We start from the raw sequence: 17,370 nt of genomic DNA on the forward strand, positions 1-17,370 counted from the left end.
GAACTGACGCGACAAGAAGTCTGATAATGTTTTATACAACAGTGCCGTTGCGTTCTCAATTGAGCTTGAGCCTCCAATAATTTACTATAAACATAACCACTGCTAACTTGCGAAGTGCGCGATATATACTTCCCAGACCACTCTGGACTAAAGATCAAAAGCAAGTTTCTTTATGTAAATTCCTGGCCTTTCTTCGCCGTAGTAAATTTCAATGAAATTTTTCTCGTTTGTAGACCACGTCCTGTTATAAATGAGTGTTCACTTCCGACAGTGCCCGGAATGTTGATACACGAGGTTGCTTCCGTGTACAACCTAGAAGAGTAGTGTGCAAGCTACATTCGTGATGAAACGAAAGGAAAAGAAATTACGTCACTGTCAAACAGTTGGAGACAGAATAACTTATCAGACTAAGTTAACACTCTCCATTCGCAGGCACGCTTCAAAGAGAGCGATATCAGGATTATTCCGAAAAAGTATTATGAGCAAGTAGTGTATATCGATAGCTTGGCGTGTCGAGAAAACCGACAGTCTTCTACTGGTATAGCTTGCAGCTGTTCTTTGATACCAGAACGTTTCGGTACTCTCGTTATGTGTTCAGTTTTGAAAGCACTACAAAGGAGCTTTTCCTCGTTAACGACTGTCGCGTTGGGCCCTGTTCCGTTTTTCTGTATTTCTTCTATCTGAGGGCTTTCTGCTTCGGAAGTCCCGACATATAATACCCTGTCGTCTTAATAGATACAACAAAAGCGAGCAGGACTGGGTTTGCTGTCATCGAGGGCTTTCAGAAGACGTATGAGGTCAATGAGGTTCTCTCTACAGCGACCGATAATAAGGAGCAGACAGACATGTACCCGACCAACCTCAACAGTGGTACGGGCTCTGCAGCACCTAGCAGTATTTCTCGTGAGCTCCACATCCTCTTCCTTCAACCTTCAACCGCCCAACTATTGTATTTAGGAAACCATATGCTGTGACAGAAACTCAGTTACGTCATTAGCTGTTGTTAATGTCATTCCGTACTTCCGAGTAGATAACGCAGGTAAAGAAAAAAAAAATGAGTTACCGGTACCACAGACGTTGTAACGAATGCTAGGCACTTTTGAGTGGTTTAATTCGAATCTATCAGTTTCCTTCAGATTATTCTATCTTTAAAGAGACATGGTGTTTATCAACTAAGCCTTGTTCTCTGACTTCACTTGTCTCTGAATGCCCATGTAGGGCAATTTTTCATTATTTTAAATTTGTCTTTGATTGTTCATTGTCATGTACAGTTGTCTGCGTTGAATTAAATATTAAATTCACATTTTCTGTATTTAATTACAGTGAAGTACGAACTATGAGTTCTTTGCGAAGAAGTTGCCTGACGTCCCTTAACGGAACAAAATCGATAGAAATAAAGGTAATATACGGAGTATCACAGGGAAGTGTGATAGGACGGTTGCTGTTAACAATATATCTAAATGATGTAGTAGAAAGCGTCGGATGCTCTTTAAGGCTATTCACAGGTGATGTTGTTGTCTATACCAAAGTAGCAACGCCAGAAGATAGCAAGATTTTACAGAACGACATGCAGAGAATTGATGATTGGTGCAGGCTCTGGCAGTGGACCCTGAACGTAAATAAATGTAACATATTGCGCACACATAGGAAAAGAAATCCACTACTGTACAGCTACGCTATTGATGGCAAACAGCTGCAGACACCATCTGCCGTAAAATATCCAGGCGTAACTATCGAGAGCGACCTTAAGTGGAACGATCACATAAAACAGATAGTAGGAAAAGCAGATACCGGACTCAGATTCATCGGAAGACTCTCAAGGAAATGTAACTCATCCACGAAAGAAGTGGCTTATAAGGCGCTTTTTCACCCGATTCTTGAGTATTGTTCATGTATCTGGGATTTATATCAGAACTGATAGAAGAGATAGAGAAGATCCAACGATGAGTGGCGCGTTTCGTCACGGGATCATTTAGCTGGCGAGGGAGCGTTACGGAGATGCTAAGCAAGCTCCATTGGCAGACGTTACAAGAGAGGCATTGTGTATCATGGAGATATTTACTATTGAAATTTCGGAACAGAATTTTTAAGCAGGAGTCAGACAACAATCTACTTACCACCACACACATCTCGTGCGTTGACCACGAGGAGGAAATTCGAGAAATCAGAGCCAATACAGAGACTTACCGACAATCATTCTTCACACGCACCGTTCACGTGTGGAACAGGGTTGGAGGCATCAGATAGTGGTACCGAAAGTACTCTCTGTCACACACCATTAGATGGCTTGCTGAGTATGATTTAGATGAGTTCTATTGTGTGTGTGGTGAATACATTTTAAATTTTATTGAAAAATAGAACGATTATCATTAACTTTGACAACCAAACATATTTACATACTTCAGTATCCATCTTGAGGGAGGGTCATCGAAAGTGGACAAAAGGGACAGAGAGAAATTTGAACTTTGGACAGCCAGTGGTATTCGGAGAATCTTGAAACCACGACGTCGATTTTTATTTTTGAGTCATGAGTATAAAAGTCTTCAAGACATACAGGAAAAGGAAGTGGAAGAATCCTGATTTGGGATCAGCAAGGCGAACGCCCTGTCCCAGATAGCAGAGATACTCCAGTGCAAGTATTTACCACGTGTCCTGAAGTTTCATTGTTGGGTGTCATGGGGCAAAGGTATCAAGGAAAATGTGACAGTCACATGATGGCAGATCACAGTTGAAACCTACAATGTGACTGTCCTCCTCAATCACGTAAGAGACTATCGTACAAACGGAGTTTTTTCGTGCAAATCTGAGAAAGGCTGTGTTGTTTTCTGTTAAGGACTAACTCCAGTATCATCGTGTTTTCAGGTCTTTACTTTATGATGATTTTGTATTGTTTCATGCTGTTTCTGAGTAGACATATAATTCTCATGTTCATCTTCAAGTTTTTTACGAGATTTCTTGGTTGGACGAACAAAATAACTCAAAAACTAGAGATAGTCTAGAAAAACTGATGCCATACCTATGTTCAATGAAGTAAAGTGACTATAAAATGGTTCTCAACTTTTTGGCACAAAAATGTATGTTGAACAGTGTAATCAGATGAGAGGAGGGAGGGTGCAGGATGTGGGGCCGAGATCCCCGAGTCCCACGCCTCATTGGGAGAGGGGGGGGATGGTGGAGGGGGCAAGTATATCAAGGGTTCAAATTCTCTAGGGTGCTCTCTTGCCAAATACTAGAGAGCTATTGTGAAATAAATTTTTCGCCATATGATAAATAAAAGAATACTACCCGAGAACCAGCATAGCCAACCTAGCTCTTGCTTTCCACTTGAGTCCCTCAGTTTTATGATTCATATAGGCCAATTGCATACCACTTTATTATATGCTAAATCTTGTATGCACAATTTCTTGTTCAAAAATCGCTCGCTAGGACCACATTGTGATGGAGTCTACACTGCGCTTTCTTTAAATGTTGTTGGAAAACATATCAAGCAGGATACAGACCCAAGACATCCCCTGTTTGGACATGAACATCAGTCACCAAGACTGAAATCGTTGCAAAAGTTTCTGGCAGACAACACAACCAATTCCGACACCACCTGCAATGCGTATAATACAATTCTGGCGAAGTTCATCATCAGAGAATACTAAGATGATCCCGAAGAAGAACTTGTTGCAGCTCACCATCTCCCATACGAAACATTAAAGGTCCTCAGAACACCGAAAACTGGAGTACGTCAGTTTAAGGTAAACATGAAGAAATGGGGATACACCTCAGAGGACGACCTATGTGAGTGTGGTGAACCTTAAGACCTCCAACACTGCTAAACTGCCGGGAATTGGCAGAACTTGTCTGGATGGACGATCTTATTGTCGCCAATCATAAGGCAGTTCATACACTGGAATTCTGCTGGCACAAAATACAGGGTGATTCAAAAAGAATACCACAACTTTAAAAATGTGTATTTAATGAAAGAAACATAATATAACCTTCTGTTATACATCATTACAAAGAGTATTTAAAAAGGTTTTTTTTCAATCAAAAACAAGTTCAGAGATGTTCAATATGGCCCCGTCCAGACACTCGAGCAATATCAACCCGATACTCCAACTCGTTCCACACTCTCTGTAGCATATCAGGCGTAACAGTTTGGATAGCTGCTGTTATTTCTCGTTTCAAATCATCAATGGTGGCTGGGAGAGGTGGCCGAAACACCATATCCTTAACATACCCCCATAAGAAAAAATCGCAGGGGGTAAGATCAGGGCTTCTTGGAGGCCAGTGATGAAGTGCTCTGTCACGGGCTGCCTGGCGGCCGATCCATCGTCTCGGGTAGTTGACGTTCAGGTAGTTACGGACAGATAAGTGCCAATGTGGTGGCGCTCCATCCTGCTGAAATATGAATTGTTGTGCTTCTTGTTCGAGCTGAGGGAACAGCCAATTCTCTAACATCTCCAAATACTGTAGTCCAGTTACAGTAGCACCTTCGAAGAAAAAGGAACCAAAAACTTTATTGGCTGAAATGGCACAGAAAACGTTCACCTTAGGCGAGTCACGTTCATACTGAGTTGTTTCCCGCGGATTCTCAGTGCCCCATATACAGACATTGTGATGGTTGACTTTCCCGTTAGTGTGGAAAGTTGCTTCATCACTAAACACAATCTTTGAAACGAAAGATTCATCTGTTTCCATTTGAGCAAGGATAAAATCACAGAAATCGATTCTTTTAATCTTATCAGCTGCAGACAGTGCTTGAACCAATTTTAGACGATAAGGTTTCATAACTAACCTTTTTCGTAGGACTCTCCAAACAGTTGATTATGGAATTTGCAGCTCTCTGCTAGCTCTGCGAGTCGGTTTTCCTGGGCTGCGAACAAATGCTTGCTGGATGCTTGATACATTTTCATCACTCGTTCTCAGCCGTCCAGAACTTTTCCCTTTGCACAAACACCCATCCTCTGTAAACTGTTGATACCAACGTTTAATACACCACCTATCAGGAGGTTTAACACCATTCTTCGTTCGAAATGCACGCTGAACAACTGTCGTCGATTCACTTCTGCCGTACTCAATAACACAAAAAGCTTTCTGTTGAGCGGTCGCCATCTTAGCATCAACTGACCCTGACGCCTAGTCAACAGCGCCTCAAGCGAACAAATGTACAACTAAATGAAACTTTATAGCTCCCTTAATTCGCCGACAGATAGTGCTTAGCTCTGCCTTTTGTCGTTGCAGAGCTTTAAATTCCTAAAGTTGTGGTATTCTTTTTGAATCACTTGTATATTGTTAAAATATTTAACAATACAAGTATTATGTGTTATGGTCTGTATACGTATAAATAAATAAATATACAAAAATTTACTCAAGAAATGTACACGTCAACAACTACGAAACGTCATTATAATTTGGTAGGACTGCGAACAACATTCATAGATAGGGCACTTCTGACTCCATCATAAGGCGACTTTACGCGAAATATGCGGAAAATATTTTGCATCCAAGACTGAGCACAAGATGAAATACATCTATGAGTACATAGTAGTCCTGTAAGAATCGTAATACCGAATAAACGAAAGACATGAAAGAGCTACACTGGCCATGGAAATGCTCGGAGGTAGAGAGAAAATGTTCTTTTCTCCTTCGTCAGTTTAAGAGCCAACTTGCATGGGAACCTCATGTCGCTTGATGCGACAATATTTGTTGGTCAGAGATGTTTGGCCTTCAGAATTGTACAACATACAGATTTTTGGGACATATGTGTGTGACAATGGCCCGACGTTGTGCTATGTGGGAACGAGAGGGCTGGCATACACGACATACAGTACCCGGTGAACCCCATCTGACCACCACAAGGGAGGGTCATTGTATTGTACAATAAGAATATCGTAACCAACTCTGCCTGCTGTCCAAGAGTAATGTACTCACTGCAAGATAGTGTGTCATCCAGCGCCACTGGTTCGAGATCAGCATCTGCTGGAGTAGGGAATTGCTGTCCCATGCGTAGGCTGCCACCAGCACCACAACACAAACGACCAGAAGGCATGGACTGCCGATGACGCGTCGCATTGTGTTCATTGATGAACTGCAGACTTGCACTAACTCGGATGATCATCGTGGGCAAGAGAGGCAGCAACCTGGAGAAGATCCCGTTCTTCCAGTGTTTTTGAGTGTCACATCGCTGTTACGCCTGGCGTCATGTTCTGGGGAACCGTCTGGTAGCGATTAAGGGAACTCCAGAAGGACAATGGTACGTCACCGACATCGTGGTTCCTCATGTGTTACCTCTCATGTGGAACCACTGCGATGAGAGCAGGCCCTATGGCATAGTGGGGAAAACGACACGTGTAAATACGTCTTTAACTGTGAGAGCTACTCTTATCTGACTGGTGCTGCCATCTTTTGCTCCCTTGTACATTCAAGCATATGGAACGTGGGAACTCTTACATGCCAGTTGTCGGCGCAAGAAGCAAGAGTGTGCTCCTTCTAATATTTGATCTCTAGCTCCTAAGAGGTAAGCCATTTCTTGTTATATTAAAATACAAGTTTTTGTAGTTATGCCCATCTCTGTACATTAACACTAAAGATTATGTAAGTATTATTTCTCTTAAAAAAAGTGCGAGAGTGGAACTGTAGTTTCATATAAGCCATCCTTGTTGGGGTCATTTGACATCTTCTGCTTAGCTCGAAAGAGTTGCGCCCATCAAGAAAAGTTGTGTACAATTGTTGAAGTGTTAGGAATTGCAATAGGTGCAGCAGCAGTCACAACCAGCACCCCAGCAGCAACGCCAGTACCAGTTCCAGTTCGAGTTCAATCAGTGCCAGCAGGTTCCAGCAGCCCAGCAGGTTCCAGCAGTCCAATCGCTTCCAGCAGCCCAGCTGGTTCTGACAGCCCAGCCGGTTCAGGCAGCCCATTCGGTTCCAGAAGCCCAGCTGCCCAGCAGCCGGCTCTGAGAGCCCAGCCAGTTCCGGCAGCCCAGTCGGTTCCGGCAGCCCAGCTGCCCAGCAGCCAAGTCGCTACCAGCAGACTAGCCGGTTCTGACAGCCCAGCCAGTTCAGACAGCCCAGCTGGTTCCGGCAGCCCAGCTGCCCAGCAGCACAATCGCTTCCAGCAGCCCAGCCGGTTCTGACAGCCCAGCTGGTTCCGGCAGCTCAGTCGGTTCCGGCAGCCCAGCTGCCCAGCAGCCTAGTCCTTTCCAGCAGCCAAGCCGGATCTAACAGCCCAGTCGCTTCCAGTAGCCCAGAAGGTTCTGACAGCCCAGCCGGTTCCAGCAGCCCAGTTGGTTCCGGCAGGCCAGGTGCCCAGGAGACTATTCGCTTCCAGCAGCCCAGCCAGTTCTGACAGCCCAGCTGGTGCTGGCAGCCAAGTCGCTTCTATCAGCCCAGCCGGTTCTAACAGCCCAGCTGGTTCCGGCAGCCCAGTCAGTTCCAGCAGACCAGCTGCCCAGCAGCAGATTCGCTTCCAGCAGCCCAGCCAGTTCTGACAGCCCAGCCAGTTCCAGCAACACAATCGGTTCTGGCAGCACAGCTTCCCAGCAGCCCAGTCGCTTCCAGTAGCCCATCCGGTTCTGACATCCCAGTTGGTTCTGGCAGCCCAGTCAGTTCTGGCAGCCCAGATGCCCAGCAGCCCAGACGCTTCCAGTAGCCCAACCGGTTCTGCAGCCCAGCTGGTTCCAGCAGCCTGGTTTGTTCTGGCAGCCCTGCTGATTCCAAGAGACCAGTTGGCTCCAGCAGCCCACTCGGTTCCGGCAGCCCAGCTGCCCTGCAGCCCAGATGCTTCCAGTAGCCCAGCAGTTCTGACAGCCCAGCCAGTTCCAGAAGGCCCAGTCAGTTCCGGCAGCCCAGCTGACCAAAAACCCAGTCGATTCCAACCGCTCAGCTGGTTCTGACAGTCCAGCCGGTTCCTGCATGCCCACTCGGTTCCAGCAGCCTTGCTGCCCATCAGCGCAGATGGTTCCAGCAGCCCAGCTGGTTCTGGCGGCACAGCTGGTTCCGGCAGCCCAGTTGGTACTGGCAGTCCAGCTGCTCAGCAGCCCAGTCGCTTCCAGCAGTCCAGCCGGTTCTGGCAGCCCAGTCAGTTCTGGCAGCCCAGTTGCCAAGCAGCCCAGATGCTTCCAACAGCCCAGCGGACCTGACAGACCAGTCAGTTCCGTCAGCCCAGTCAGTTCTGGCAGACCAGCTGCCCAGCAGCGCAGTCGCTTTCAGCAGATCAGCCGGTTCTGACAGCCCAGCCGGTTCTTGCAGCCCAGTCGGTTCCGGCAGCCCATCTGCCCAGCTGCCCAGTCACTTTCAGCAGCCAAGCCGGTTCTGACAGCCGACCCAGTTCCGGCAGCCCAGTCGGTTCCGGCAACCCAGCTGCCTAGCAGCCCAGTTGATTCCAGCAGCCCAGCCGGTTCTGACCTCCCAGCTGGTTCTGGCAACAGAGTCGGTTCCAGCAGCCCAGTTGCGCAGCAGCCCAGACACTTCGAGTAGCCCAGTGGGTTCTGCAGTCCAGCCGGTCCGGCATTACGGTTTGTTCTTTCAGCCCGGCTGGTTCCAACAGACCAGCTGGTTCCAGCAGCCCAGTTGGTTCCGTCAGCCCAGGTGCCAAGCAGCCCAGACGCTTCCAGGAGCGTATCGGTTCTGACAGTGCAGCCGGTTCTGGCAGCCCAGTCAGTTCCCGCTGCTCAGCTGACCAGAAACCCACTCGATTCCAGCATCTCAGCCAGTTCTGACAGCACAGCCGATCCAGTAGCCCATGCAGTTCTGGTAGCCCAGCTGCCCACCAGCCCAGTCGCTTCCTGCAGCCCTGCCGGTTCTGACAGCCCAGCCTGTTCCGGCAGCCCAGTCAGTTACAGTAGCCCAGCTGCCAAGCAGCCCAGGTGCTTCCAGCAGCCCAGCTGGTTCTGACAGCCCAGCCAGTTCTGGTAGCCCAGGCGTTTCTGGCAGCCCAGTTTCCCAGTAGCCCAGACTCTTCCAGTAGCCCAGCCAGTTCTGACAGCCCAGCCGGTTCCAGCAGCCCGGTTTCTTCTGGCAGCCCAGCTGGTTCCAACAGCCCAGCCAGTTCCAGCACCCCAGTCAGTTCTGGCAACCCAGCTGCCCAGCAGCCCAGTCGCTTCCAGGAGTCCAGCAGGTTTTGACAGCCCAGCCAGTTCCGGCAGCCCAGTCGCTTCCAGCAGCCCAGCCGGTTCTGACCTCCCATCTGGTTCCGGCTGCCCAGCTGGTTCTGCAGCCCAGCCGGTTCCGGCAGACCGGTTTGTTCTGGCAGCCCAGCTAGTTCTGACAAACCAGCTGGTTCCAGCAGCCCAGTTGGTTCTGGCAGCCCAGCTGCCAAGCAGCCCAGAGCTTCCAGTAGCCTAGTGGTTCTGACAGCCCGGCCGGTTCCGGCAGCCCAGTCTGTTCTGGCATCCCAGTTGACCAGAAACCAAGTAGATTCCAGCAGCTCAGCCAGTTCTGACAGCCCAGCCGGTCCAGCAGCCCAGCTGCCCACCAGTCCAGATGGTTTCAGCAGCCCAGCCGGTTGTGACAGCAGAGCCGGTTCCGGGAGCCCAGTTGGTACCGGCAGCCCAGCTGCCCAGCAGCCCAGTCGCTTCCAGGAGCCCAGCATGTTCTGTCAGCCCAGCCTGTTCTGGCAGCCCAGTCAGTTCTGGCAGCCCAGCTTCCCAGCATCCCAATCGCTTCCAGCAGCCCAGCTGGTTCTGACATCCCAGCCGGTTCTGGCAGCCCAGTCGTTTCTGGTACCCAGTTGCCCAGCTGCCCAGACTCTTCCAGTAGCCCAGCCAGTTCTGACAGCCCAGCCGGTTCCAGCAGCCCGGATTGTTCTGGCAGCCCATCTGGTTCCAACAGCCCAGTCAGTTCCAGCAGCCCAGTCGGTTCCGGTAGCCCAGCTGCCCAGCAGCCCTGATGCTTCCAGCAGCCCGGCGGATCTGTCAGCCTAGCCTGTTCGTGCAGCCCAGTCAGTACTAGCAGCCCATCTGCCCAGCAACCCAGTCGCTTCCAGCAGCTCAGCCGGTTCTGACAGCCCTGCCGGTTCTGGCAGCCCAGTTGGTTCCGACAGACCAGCTGCCCAGCAGCCCAGTCACTTCCAGCAGCCCAGCCGGTTCTGATAGCCCAGCCTGTTCTGGCAGCCCAGTCAGTCCTGGCAGCCCAGCTTCCCAGCAGCCTAGTCGCTTCTAGCAGCCCAGCCGGGTCTGACAGCCCAGCCGGTTTTGGCAGCCCAGTCAGTTCCGGGAGCCCAGCTGCCCAGCAGCCCAATCCCTTCCAGGAGCCCAGCCGGTTCTTACAACCCAGCCAGTTCATTCTGCCCAGTTGGTTCCGGCAGCCCAGCTGCCCAGCAGCCCAGTCGCTTCCAGCAGCCCAGGCGGTTCTGACAGCCCAGCTGTTTCCGACAGCCAAGTTGGTTCCAGCAGCCCAGCTGCCCAGCAGCGCAGATGCTTCCAGCAGCCCAGCCAGTTTTGACACCCCAGCCGGTTCCAGCACCTCAGTCGGTTCCGGCAGCCCAGCTGCCCAGCAGCTCATTCGCTTTCAGCAGCCCAGCCAGTTCTGACAACCGAGCTGGTTCCGGCAGCCCAGACAGTTCTGGCAGCCCAGCTGCCCAGTCACTTCCAGGAGCCCAGCCATTTCTTTCAGCCCAGCCAGTTCCGGCAGCCCAGCCGGTTCTGGCAGCCCAGTTGGTTTTGGCAGCCCAGCTGCGCAGCAGCCCAGTTGCTTCCAGCAGCCCAGCTGGTTCTGACAGTCCAGCCGGTTCCGGCAGCCCAGTTGGTTCCAGCAGCCCAGCTGCCCAGCAACCCAGTCACTTCCAGCAGCCCAGCCAGTTCAGATAGCCCAGCCGGTTCCGGCAGCCCAGTTGGTTCCGGCAGCCCAGTCACTTCCAGCAGCCCAGCCGGTTCTGATAGCCCAGCCGTTTCCAGCAGCCCAGCCGTTTCCAGCAGCCAAGTTGGTTCCGGCAGGCCAGTTGCCCAGTAGCCCAGTCGCTTCCAGGAGCCCAGCCATTTCTTTCAGCCCAGCCAGTTTCGGCAGCCCAGCCGGTTCTGGCAGTCCAGTTGGTTCTGGCAGCCCAGCTGCCCAGCTTCCCAGTCGCTTCCAGCAGCCCAGCTGGTTTTGACAGTCCATCCGGTTCCGTCAGCCCAGTTGGTTCCAGCAGCCCAGCTACCCAGCTGCCCAGACGCTTCCAGCAGCCCAGCTAATTCTGACAGCCCAGCCGGTTCTGGCAGCTCAATCTGTTCCGGGAGCCTAGCTGCCCAGCAGCCCAGTCGCTTCCAGTAGCCCAGCCGGTTCTGACAGCCCAACAGGTTCCGGTAGCCCAGCCTGTTCTGGCAGCCTAGCTGGTTCCAACAGCCCAGCCATTTCCAGCAGCCCAGCTGCCCAACAGCCCACTACCTTGGCGGCGTTGGGAGCGGCTGCAGGAGCAGCAACAGCTGATGATGTCCGGCCCATCGTCACTCCCTGGCGACCGATCTCGCCCCTATAGCCGCTCTTCCGTTGGCGGCAATAATAAGAGTCAGAATAACATAGTGTATCACTTTTTGAGAGTGGGTTCCTCTGTTCAGATGCCGAGGACGTACACCCTGAAAACAGGGGAGGCTCTTGGGCTGCAGGTTAAATTAAGAAATGCGTCGGCAAAGATGGCGAGGAATGGTACCGGAGTGTATGGTGGTGATGGTGGTAAGTGTGTATGAGACCAAACTGCTGAGGTCATCGGTCCCTAGGTTTACACACTACTTAATCTAACTTAAACTAAATTACGCTAAGGACAACACACACACCCTTGCCCGAGGGAGGACTCGAACCTCCGACAGGGGAAGCCGCGCGAACCGTGGCAAGGCGCCTCAGATCGCTCGGCGTGATTTAATTTGTGATGAATTATCGTAACGTTTACATTTACGTGTGTACTGCAGCAATAGTTTCTTCGGTGGTGCTGTGTGACTTGATTACTTTCATATGAGAATTTCGGAAGTGTATGTTCCGTTATGTAATATTTGTTTAAACCTTTCAGCAAGTCTGTATCAGCAACAATAAGGATATTTGCCGAGGACAAGGGACGCAGAATCGGATCGGTTACATTGTCCATTGTTCAAGTTGCTATGGAGTTGAAACAGAACCGCGTCATTACAGTGTGCACATTTCCGGTCATATGTACGACATACACTCCTGGAAATTGAAATAAGAACACCGTGAATTCATTGTCCCAGGAAGGGGAAACTTTATTGACACATTCCTGGGGTCAGATACATCACATGATCACACTGACAGAACCACAGGCACATAGACACAGGCAACAGAGCATGCACAATGTCGGCACTAGTACAGTGTATATCCACCTTTCGCAGCAATGCAGGCTGCTATTCTCCCATGGAGACGATCGTAGAGATGCTGGATGTAGTCCTGTGGAACGGCTTGCCATGCCATTTCCACCTGGCGCCTCAGTTGGACCAGCGTTCGTGCTGAACGTGCAGACCGCGTGAGACGACGCTTCATCCAGTCCCAAACATGCTCAATGGGGGACAGATCCGGAGATCTTGCTGGCCAGGGTAGTTGACTTACACCTTCTAGAGCACGTTGGGTGGCACGGGATACATGCGGACGTGCATTGTCCTGTTGGAACAGCAAGTTCCCTTGCCGGTCTAGGAATCGTAGAACGATGGGTTCGATGACGGTTTGGATGTACCGAGCACTATTCAGTGTCCCCTCGACGATCACCAGTGGTGTACGGCCAGTGTAGGAGATCGCTCCCCACACCATGATGCCGGGTGTTGGCCCTGTGTGCCTCGGTCGTATGCAGTCCTGATTGTGGCGCTCACCTGCACGGCGCCAAACACGCATACGACCATCATTGGCACCAAGGCAGAAGCGACTCTCATCGCTGAAGACGACACGTCTCCATTCGTCCCTCCATTCACGCCTGTCGCGACACCACTGGAGGCGGGCTGCACGATGTTGGGGCGTGAGCGGAAGACGGCCTAACGGTGTGCGGGACTGTAGCCCAGCTTCATGGAGACGGTTGTGAATGGTCCTCGCCGATACCCCAGGAGCAACAGTGTCCCTAATTTGCTGGGAAGTGGCGGTGCGGACCCCTACGGCACTGCGTAGGATCCTACGGTCTTGGCGTGCATCCGTGCGTCGCTGCGGTCCGGTCCCAGGTCGACGGGCACGTGCACCTTCCGCCGACCACTGGCGACAACATCGATGTACTGTGGAGACCTCACGCCCCACGTGTTGAGCAATTCGGCGGTACGTCCACCCGGCCTCCCGCATGCCCACTATACGCCCTCGCTCAAAGTCCGTCAACTGCACATACGGTTCACGTCCACGCTGTCGCGGCATGCTACCAGTGTTAAAGACTGCGATGGAGCTCCGTATGCCACGGCAAACTGGCTGACACTGACGGCGGCGGTGCACAGATGCTGCGCAGCTAGCGCCATTCGACGGCCAACACGGCGGTTCCTGGTGTGTCCGCTGTGCCGTGCGTGTGATCATTGCTTGTACAGCCCTCTCGCAGTGTCCGGAGCAAGTATGGTGGGTCTGACACACCGGTGTCAATGTGTTCTTTTTTCCATTTCCAGGAGTGTATTTCACTGCGCAGTTAGCGAGTGTTAAAGAAGTTATAAACCTATAACGTGGTTTCAAGTGTCATTGAATGTAAACTTAGCAGAGACTCCAATGCAAGATGATTTTGCATAGTTTCCATGACGAAAATCTTCCCCGAAATCCTGTAGTTTAATAGTCAGAACGCTCAAATCTCATGAGTTTTATGTACTACACTGTCTATTTTAACAGTTTATCGATGTTCTGAAGTCGTAGCAAGTAAGAGCCACAAAGTTCGCACTGTTCAAGCGAATTAAAACTTCTTTACTGAGTTTCTGAGGAAAACCCAGTTTAAAATTCACTTGCACAGCGCTTTTTTGCTGCAGTTTAGCCTCGAAAACTGCAGGGTGTGCTCCAGTAGAAATATCAGCGGTTGTCGAGAACGTAACCCGGCTGCATTCCCGTACCTTATTTGAAATTTATCGCTGTTGCTTGCAACGACTTCAGAAGTTTGATAAACTGTTAAAAGTAGACAGTGTAATAGATAAAACTTACTGAGCGTTCTGACTTTTAAACTATCCCCTACCATCCGGTTTACCAAATCCACGTACCATCGCACGAAATTTATGCGGTCAGTTATCGTGTAATGTTTGGCATTAGATTCGTAGCTTTGTCAGTTATACAGATAGTGAGGAAATCTGCGAAGCGAAACGACGCGAAAGCGCACTGATCCCCTCAAACCAGCATTACAGGAGTATGCAAATAGCGACTGGTGTATAGGACGGCACGAAACTTTATTGGAGTTCAGTTCCCGCGGCACAAAAAGTCCGCTGTCGAGTAAAAAGTATCTCTCTTCCTCTGCACGGCAGAGACATTATTCACTCTAACGTCACAACAGTACTGTTGGTTGATATGATTGGATAAAAGCTATTCCAGTCGCATTTGATGCATGCTGAGCCGGATTTATTGTCTCTGATTTTCACAATAAACGTGGTTCTGATCGTAATTTGTAAACTACTACGATAGAAGTGCTTTCGAACTGAACAATGCCCTGATATTTTTCTTCGGACATGAACAGCATACGTCACGTGTGTTTGCCAATTAAGAAGCAGCTGAACAAATTTCGTGGCATAGGACAGATAGCCATGCAGTTGTATCACCTAGAAAAAAAATGACTTTTTTGTTTGTTTGCTGTTTCACACGAATAGTATGTAATGGCTCATGGGCGTGATCTAGTGCCAAAATAATCTCGGTTCTCGTAAGTAACACATGTACTCAGTCACCCCAATGACAGCGAAAGTGGGCTATATTAAGGATGGTATATTATGTTATAATTACTATTCCCTCATCTTTTTGATTGCCAGATGCAAAGAAACCACGGGACGACGTCACAAGCCTTCTGGAAACATCAAATATGGAATCAGATTGAGATTCCATGTCGACACCACCCATTACTTCGTGCGAATGAAGAGCTAAATGTGTTTCAGAACAACTATATTTTCTGTATCTGTGATAACTATTTGTCAATAGACTGTTTTCTTCAAGGTAATTTATAATATTTGAACACAGTTAATATAGTATTCTAACTGCAAATTCTCGTCAGTGGCATGGGTCTGTAATTCGTCGGACTATTCCCACTTACTTTGTTGAGTATTGGTGATACCTTTGCAATTTTTCTGTCTTTTTGCGAGGATTTTCGTCGAGTGAGCGGTTGCATATGACTGGGATTATCGTATTAGTATACTCTGAAGGGAACGTAGTCGGTAAACAAGCTGGACTGAAAGCCTCGCCTTCATTAAGCTTATAACACTTAAGATGAACAACATTATTATGAGAAATATAGACCAGAAGGTGCAGTACGACAAATAATGAACATAGGACAGTATGCGCCATAAAAAAGAAACTTCCAACGGAAAATGCCCTCGTTGTCAGAGCAGACAGTGGCAACATAGCTGTTACCATATATGAATCTGATTACGTTATCAAAGCACATGAAATTCTCAGAAATAATAGCATAAAAGAAATAGCATACGACCCTAGTCCCAAATTCCGAGATAAGATTAAAAAATTAGTTAAAAACTGCAATTTCCTGTTGACACAAATAGAAGTAAAGCATTATATAGAGGTGAGTTCATCAGCACCATAATTGAAATCACAACCTCAGATCCATAAACCAGTTTGTCCGCTATGTCCCAATGTGCATTCCATTAATAGTGCAATCTATAAAATCACCAGGAAACTTAATGCCATTATTCGCATGGCATACGTATTTGAAAATAACTTCTCTGTCGAAAACGGGCACAGGCTCTTCAGTAGATATCCCCATCCCAGCCACAGATAGATTTGCATCACTTGACATAGATAACTTACATAAAAACATACCTGTGAAGGAAACAATCAGTACAATCAGAAATAACATACTCAGCCAGTAGGGCTGAAATCTACAAACTCTTAGTGATCTAGAAATTATATTATCGTACAGCTACTTCCTGTCCAACCACAAGTCTTACATTCAGGAAGACAGATCGACAATGGGTTGTAGTCTTGAAGGCTTGCTCACTGACGTATTTACGAGGTGCATTCAAGTTCTAATGCCTCCGATTTTTTTTTCTCCGGACTGGAAAGAGATAGAAACATTCGCATTGTTTTAAAATGACGCCGCGTTCATTGTCAATACATCCCAGAGATGGCAGCACAGTACGGCAGATGGAATTTTACCGCCAGCGGCGAGAATGGGAACTGTTTTAAATACTTAAAATGGCGACGTTTTCCTTACTTGAACAGCGTGCAATCATTCGTTTTCTGAATTTGCGTGGTGTGAAACCAATTGAAATTCATCGACAGTTGAAGGAGACATGTGGTGATGGAGTTACGGATGTGTCGAAAGTGCGTTCGTGGGTGCGACAGTTTAATGAAGGCAGAACATCGTGTGACAACATACCGAAACAACCTCGGGCTCACACAAGCCGGTCTGACGACATGATCGAGAAAGTGGAGAGAATTGTTTTGGGGGATCGCCGAATGACTGTTGAACAAATCGCCCCCAGAGTTGGCATTTCTGTGGGTTCTGTGCACACAATCCTGCATGACGACCTGAAAATGCGAAAAGTGGCATCCAGGTGGTTGCCATGAATGCTGAAGGACGACCACATGGCTGCCAGTGTGGCATGTTGCCAAGCAATGTTGACGCGCAACGACAGCATGAATGGGACTTTCTTTTCGTCGGTTGTGACAATGGATGAGACGTGGATGCCATTTTTCAATCCAGAAACAAAGCGTCAGTCAGCTCAATGGTAGCACACAGATTCACCGCCACCAAAAAAATTTCGGGTAACCGCCAGTGCTGAAAAAATGATGGTGTCCATGTTCTGGGACAGCGAGGGCGTAATCCTTACCCATTGCGTTCCAAAGGGCACTACGGTAACAGGTGCATCCTACGAAAATGTTTTGAAGAACAAATTCCTTCCTGCACTGCAACAAAAACGTCCTGGAAGGGCTGTGCGTATGCTGTTTCACCAAGACAATGCACCCGCACATCGAGCTAAATTTACGCAACAGTTTCTTCGTGGTAACAACTTTAAAGTGATTCCTCATGCTCCCTACTCACCTGACCTGGCTCCTAGTGACTTTTGGCTTTTTCCAACAATGAAAGACACTCTCCGTGGCCGCACATTCACCAGCCGTGCTGCTATTGCCTCAGCGATTTTCCAGTGGTCAAAACAGACCTCTAAAGAAGCCTTCGCCGCTGCCATGGAATCATGGCGTCAGCGTTGTGAAAAACGTGTATGTCTGCAGGGCGATTACGTCGAGAAGTAACGCCAGTTTCATCGATTTCGGGTGAGTAGTTAATGAGAAAAAAAATCGGAGGCCTTA

At 49.1% G+C, this 17,370-nt stretch overlaps 1 protein-coding gene across 1 annotated transcript; it reads left to right on the forward strand.

Annotated features, from left to right (window-relative positions):
* Nucleotides 1–845: 845 nt before the first annotated feature.
* On the forward strand, nt 846–7,124 carry LOC126263236 (uncharacterized). The gene is made up of 2 exons (XM_049960319.1): nt 846–903; nt 6,823–7,124. The coding sequence occupies exons 1-2, from the start codon at nt 846–848 to the stop codon at nt 7,122–7,124; spliced, it is 360 nt and encodes a 119-aa protein (XP_049816276.1).
* The last annotated feature ends 10,246 nt before the right edge of the window (nt 7,125–17,370 follow it).

The sequence above is a fragment of the Schistocerca nitens genome, chromosome 6 (genome assembly GCF_023898315.1).
Source record: "Schistocerca nitens isolate TAMUIC-IGC-003100 chromosome 6, iqSchNite1.1, whole genome shotgun sequence".
Taxonomy (NCBI): domain Eukaryota; kingdom Metazoa; phylum Arthropoda; class Insecta; order Orthoptera; family Acrididae; genus Schistocerca; species Schistocerca nitens.

Excerpts from the sequence above, each read along its gene's own strand:
- LOC126263236 (XM_049960319.1), top strand. The coding sequence starts at position 846 with ATGTACCCGACCAACCTCAACAGTGGTACGGGCTCTGCAGCACCTAGC. Across the intron at positions 904-6,822 it reads AGCACCTAGCAGTATTTCTC|GTTCCAGCAGCCCAGCAGGT; the intron begins GTGAGCTCCACA and ends CAGTGCCAGCAG.